Source organism: Octodon degus, unplaced genomic scaffold (genome assembly GCF_000260255.1).
Source record: "Octodon degus isolate 3935 unplaced genomic scaffold, OctDeg1.0 scaffold00090, whole genome shotgun sequence".
Taxonomy (NCBI): domain Eukaryota; kingdom Metazoa; phylum Chordata; class Mammalia; order Rodentia; family Octodontidae; genus Octodon; species Octodon degus.
In genome coordinates this window covers 10193537-10199934 of record NW_004524666.1, presented here as the reverse complement: position 1 = coordinate 10199934, position 6398 = coordinate 10193537, and the positions used below count along the sequence as shown (strand labels likewise).

At 41.2% G+C, this 6398-nt stretch overlaps 1 protein-coding gene across 4 annotated transcripts in view; it reads right to left on the bottom strand.

The window, feature by feature from the left end:
• Window positions 1-6398, bottom strand: part of Rpf2 (ribosome production factor 2 homolog) — a 40101-nt gene that overhangs the window by 12020 nt on the left and 21683 nt on the right. For all 4 annotated transcript variants that reach the window (XM_023722332.1, XM_012516070.2, XM_023722333.1 and 1 more), the window contains one exon: window positions 1864-1966. In XM_023722332.1, the coding sequence (XP_023578100.1) occupies window positions 1864-1966 (103 nt within the window). The remainder of the gene's footprint in view (window positions 1-1863; window positions 1967-6398) is intronic.

Below are 6398 nucleotides of genomic sequence, written 5' to 3'. Positions count from 1 at the left end.
GCTTTGCCAAGCTTGTTCCAAGTAGGTGCTTTAAACCACTGAGCCATCTCACCAGCCCGGGATTTCTGATCTTAACTAGCTAAAAACTGATTATCAAACAAGCTGAGGCAGAGGGAGACGAAGAGGGGAGAGAGATTATTAATTGAAAAAAGTAAGACTGTTTCATCTGGATGGTCATGGGACACAGGGGCACCTACAGCTGCCTCTTGGGAGGCTGAATCGGGAAAATCACTTGAACCCAAGAGTTGCCAGCCTTGGCAATACAGCAAAATTTCATTCTCAAAAATTCCACCATAGCTGGGTAGGACAGCGCATGCCTGTAGTCCCCAGCAGGGAGCCTGATGAAAAAGTAAAGCAAGTTTAAGCCCAGCCTGAGGACTGGCCAGATAGCTCAGCAGATGAAAGTGCCTGCCTAGGCAGACACAGGGCCCTGGGTTCAATCCCGAGAGTGCGTGCCGGTCCCACCCCTCAGAGAGTGCTGAGCTGGCGACGAGACTGGGCATGATGGGGTGTGCCCACAATCCCAGCACTTGGGAGGTTGAAAACAGAAGGATCACTACTGTGTAGTGAGACCCTGAACTAAATACATTAAAAAAAAAAACAGCCCAGGTAATATAACAAGGCCTACCTCAACATAAAAGTAAAAAAAGTCCTGCATGTAGTTCAGTGGAAGGCTTGGGTTCAAGTCCAGTACCACAAAAATAAACCAACCCATGGATAAAATGCTGGACACAAAGGGTCTCACAGCAGCACCACCACAGAGAAGATGCTGTGAGCACTGAGCTGCTAACAGGCTGCACGGCCATCACTCACCATGCTTGTCAGCCCCAAATTCACTGCACCAAGACAGGCAGACTAGAGGTGGAGGAGGGCTTATCCATGCAGTCTAACAGCACAAACATATGCTTTTGTTTTAAAATAGAGAAAAGGCATCCTTATCTCAAAAAGCACAACTACTGCATTTTAAGCTCTTTAATAAAAACAATCTAGGGCCTAGGGAGATAGCTCAGTAGAATAAAGTGCTTGCCTGGCAAGCACAGGGGCCTGAGTTCAATCCCCAGTACCCTCCCCTAAAAAATAAAAAACAATCTGCTTATTCGAATTTGTACTTATATTGTGGCAGGTTGGGTAAAAAGCTAGGCTGGAAAGAGGGTAAAAAGAATCTAGCCATTATTCCTTTTGAACCTAGCACTGCAGTGGCTGGGGCAGGAGGATCTCTGTGAGTCTTAAGGGCCAACTTCAGCTTCCCAGTAGGCTCAAGGCTACCCCAAACTACACAGCAAAACCCTGTTGCAAAAAAACCATTAAAAAAAAAAGATGGGGACGGGGAGATGGCTCAGTGGAATAAGTGCCTCCCTGGCAAGCGCAAGGGCCTGAGTTCAACCCCCAGTTCTGCCAAAAAAAAAAAAAAAGAGAGCGAGCTTTGTTTTGTTGGACCTGTGACTTGGTGCTTGAAATCCAATCAAGAACAACAGGGTTATTAATTCATAAAGCTAGGGAGAGTCACTATTGGATTCATACTCCTGCTTAAGAGTGCACAAGTAGTAGAGGCTCTGGAACCTTGGAAAAGCAGTATTTCAGAGGCAAAGTCAGCAGGGAACAAATCAAGAAGAACCATACAAGGTGGCTGGCTGCTGCTGCTATTATGCAAATTCTCTCTACCCACTTTTAGTGAGATACCAACTCTAGACTTTTTTTTTTTTTTTGGTGGAACCAGGGATTGAACTCAGGCCCTTGTGCTTGCCAGGCAAGCGCTTATTCTACTGAGCCATCTCCCCGGCCCCAACTCTAGACTGAATAATGTAACAGTCATACAAAAACACCAACCCTGAAGAGAAGCAAAACATGGTAGGAAGTACTTACTTATAACTGCGAAAATAAACCTTCCCCTTCAGAGCAGTGAAGTGTAGAACATACTCTAATCCAGCCAGGCGGATATTTGCCACCGTGGGGCCTCTGAAGAAATCTAAAAGAGCACAGTAAATTGTTAGTGGTGCATTCTCAATGCCCTATTTTGCACAAATACTAACATAAAAGGTGAGCAAACACCTCACAGATATTTAATTCATGACTTTATTTTTTTTACTCAGTTCACTGACAGTGTTTCACATTTGATGTTTACCCTATCAAGCCACTGCTCAGCACAGGATCATCGCATTTATCATGTTTGGTGACTTTAAAAAAGAATGTCGGGCTGGCCAAATAGCTCAGGGGACTAAAGCGCCTGCAAGCAGGCACAGGGGCCAGGAGTTTGATCCCCAGGTCTGCCGGGGCGGGGCGCCTGTAATCCCAGCTCTTGGGAGGCTGTAAACAGGTGGATCACTATGAGTCTGATCTAGTAGTGAGACCCTGAACAACCTGTAGACCCTTCCCTAAAAGAAAAAAAAAAAAAAATTTATAAGGGGCTGGGGAGATGGCTCAGTAGAATAAGTGTTTGCCTGGCCAGGGCCTGAGTTCAATCTCCGGTTATGCCAAAAAAAGAAAAAGTAATAATAAATAAATAATAATAAATTTTAAAAATTAAAAAAAAAGAATGTTAAGTCACAGTATCAAACTATAGGCTGTAGACAGGTACACGATGAGCCCGTGACTGGCCAAGGGACACAATGAGTCCGAGTACACTGGCCAAAATGGTCTAAAACACTGGAAATGCCCATCAAATGATGAATGGATAAAGACACAGGTTTTTTTTGTTTTTTTTTTTTTTTTTTTTTACAGTGGAGTGCTACTCTGTCATAAAGGATAAGCTTGACACATTTCTAAATCGATGCACCTTCACACCATACTCTTAAGTGAAATAAATTGGACACACATGTAAATACTACACTGTTTCTCTGGTGTGAGAAACTACAAGTATACAGAAGGAACAAATATATACTAGATATTGTAAAATAGGAAGAAAATGTTCAAATGAGAAGGGGACCTAGGGAGGTAAGAGGGGGAAAAGGAAAAGGTCAGGGAGAAAGCACTACAGTCTAAATGCCGGCCTCGCAAGTGCAAGGACCTAGGTTTGATCCCTAGTATCATATGCAATGCTGGTCCCAAACCCCAGGTATGCTGTGCTGGCCAACAAAACCAGGCGTGATGGTGCAAACCTATAATCCCAGTGCTGGGGAGACTGAGTCTGAGCTCACAGTCTGAGCTACAGCTGCCCTATACCAGATTTTTTTTAAAAAAGGGGGGGGGATAAAATGAAAAAAGAAAATGGAAACAAAGCTTTTATAAGTAAGGAAGGTAAGAAAGATTGAAGAGAGGAGAGGCAAATTGGAAATGAAAAAAGAATGAATTTTTACCATGTACAGGTACAAATTCCCTATAATAAATGTGATGATTATGTATACCTAAAATGTACCAACAACTTAATAAAAAAAAAACCTCTAAAATATCAGGATGAAACCCAGTGTGCCACAGTACACAGCTGTAATTACAGCACTTGGGAGGCTGAGCCAGAAGGATCATCACAAGTCTGGGGCCAGCTTGAGCTACATAGTTTTAGAGCCAGCCTAACTTTTTTTTTTTTCTTGACACTGGGAATTTAACTCAGGACCTTATGCTTGCCAGACAAGTACTTATGCCACTGAACTATCTCCCCAACAGAACCAGCCTAAACTACAAAGCAAGACCCTGTCTTGACAGGTAAAATGATTGACTAACTGAAAAAATAGCTACATGGATTGACTAATAGTTACACAGACGGACTGACTGACTAAAAAATAGCTACAGGCAGGCAGGCAGGCAGCATGGTGGCTAAAGTAAAAATGCAGGCATTGTTAGTATGGGGATAAGGATTAAAAACCCAGTCAAATAGAAGGGGGTTGAAGAGGTAAAATACAAGCTAATTATAGTCAGAAATGAAATGCTTCATGTTTGGATTTTTTCAATGAATTAATTCCAAGTAAAAATAAAATTTCAAGTAAGTAAATGAAGTAGAAAGGTAGACAGGAAGTTGATCAGGGTAAAAGAAAAAAAAGCACAGGATTAGGTAGCTACGAGTCAGGGTATAACATCAGATCTTAATTCTGCCACTTACTAGTAATTTTTCACTTTAGGCAATTGGCTGATTTTAATTTCTTCATCCATACTTTGGAGTAATATTGCTGTTAAGAACTCAATGTTTGTAATCTTAATATTTGTATTTTGAAACCCTAATCCAAGGATGGCTGTATTCATCTATCTATCTATCTATCTATCTATCTATCTATCTATCTATCTATCATGAATGCATCATGCATTCTGTGTTGCTGGGAATGGAACTTAGGACCACCTAGTGTGTACTAGACAAGTGCTCTACCACTGAATGAATGGGGCCTGTAAGGAAGTAATTAAGTTTAAATGAATTCATAAGGGGAGGCTCTAATCCACAGGCATCCTCATTTAAAATAAATAAATAAATCACAAATAAGGTTATTTACTCTTTCCTCCAAGGCATGAATCAAAGACAGGCCCTGGGAGGACAGAAGCAAAAAGACAAGCCATTTGAAGACAGGAAGAAAGCTCACATTAGAAATCAGAACTGATAGAAACTTGCATTTCCAGCCTCTGGAACTATGACAAACTATATAGTTTAAGCCACCAAGTTAACAGTATATTTTGTCAGCTCAGGAAAACTAGTCCAGCTGGGGATGGTGGCACATGCCTGTAATCCCAGCACTTGGGAGGCTACGACAGGAAGATCACTGAGATTTCAAGGCCAGCTTGAACTGCATAGCAAGATCCTGTCTCCAAAAAAACAAAAAACAAAAAAGAAAACTAGTTCCACTGTCTGTGAGGTAGTAGAGAACACTAATAAATTACCTGACATAACATACAGTAGTTATTTCCACTACTGTATACTTTCCAAATGGAGTAAGAAATAAGAAAGGTAAAGGAAGTGACAACTGATAGAACTACAACCATGGATGTAAACAAAGGCAATAAAGAAAAATCAACCTACATAAGGAAATAATAGACCTTTTGTTCTTTTTATTTTTGCATTTTTGACATACGGTCTCAATTTGTAGTGTAGGCCAGGCTTGAACTTACTATGTAACTCAGGCTAGCCTCAAACTCATGGCAAACCTCCTGCCTCAGCCTCCTAAGTGCTAGGATTATAGGTGTGTGCCACCATGCTCAGCCAAACAGTAGGTCTTACGGCAACATTTGACAAAACCAAAAATCTCTTGTCATTTAATATCATTTTTGGGTTTTTTTAACTATCATTTTTAGATACAAGAAAGTCACACTAAAAAAAATAAAGGATAATCAAAGAAAGAAAGAGAGAAAGAAAGACAGACAGCAAGCAAACAAACCAGAAATGTCATGCCTAGTGCCACTTAGTGCTAGTATGCGCCTAATAGGTGTTTGGACTTGGTTTTGACTCTCACCATTAAAAATAAAGGGAAAGAAAATTAGAGTAGGCTGAATCTAAAAGTTATGTTCTGATTTTCTATTAAGAAAAAGCAGGGCTGGTGAGATAATCCACAGGTGTCCCTGTGGATTGGACTAAAGTGCCTGCTTTAGCCCCCAACCAGGGCGGGTTGATCTGGCCAGAGTCCGGGTGTAGTGGCGCACGCCTGTAATCCTAGCGCTGGGGAGGCTGAAAGCAGGAGGATCACTTGAGTCCAAGCTGCATAGTGAGACCCGGCAACAACCAAATACATTAAGAAAAAAAAGCACGCACATGCACATACAAAAAGGGAAACACCTGGCTTAGTAGCTCATGCCTGTAATCCCTACACCTGGGAGGCCAAGGCAGGACTTCCAGTCTGGGCTACCCAATGAACTCAAGGTCAGCCTAAACTAAATAGTAAGACTTTGTTTTAAAAAAAAAAAACCAGGGAAAAAAACCCCTAAAAGTGAAAAGCAGTTTAGATTAAGTTTATTATGTGGAGGTCCCCAAAAATTTATTATACAAATCTATATAACATTTAAGAAAGCAGAAAAGAAACTTCCTAAAAAGCACTGATTAATTTCTTTCTCCACTGATCTACTATTTAGTCTATGACACTGCGATGACAAAGCACCAGACAAGGTCCTTTTGGCCAGCAAGAACCACATACAATACATGACCAACTGGTGATACCACAGCACTGTTTGTTTAAACATGGACGAGATCCCCGGCTGACACGTTTTTCAGAACACATGCTCTTCATTAAATTGTCACTTATACGAAAGCCCCGCTTCCCTTGGTAGAACCTCAGTCCCCTCTCTGCTATCAAGCCCCTCCCTCATGCTATATCATGCAGTCACTCCTGCCACCTAGTGGACATGCAGAATGGGACATTAGCACTAGTGCTTAACACAATTATACAGGAAAAAGGAGAGGGTGGGCAACTAGGCAACAGAGAACAAACATTTTGCCTGAAAATCTGAAAAATATTTTTTTTTAAAAATTTTTTAAAAAAGCAAATTTATTTTTT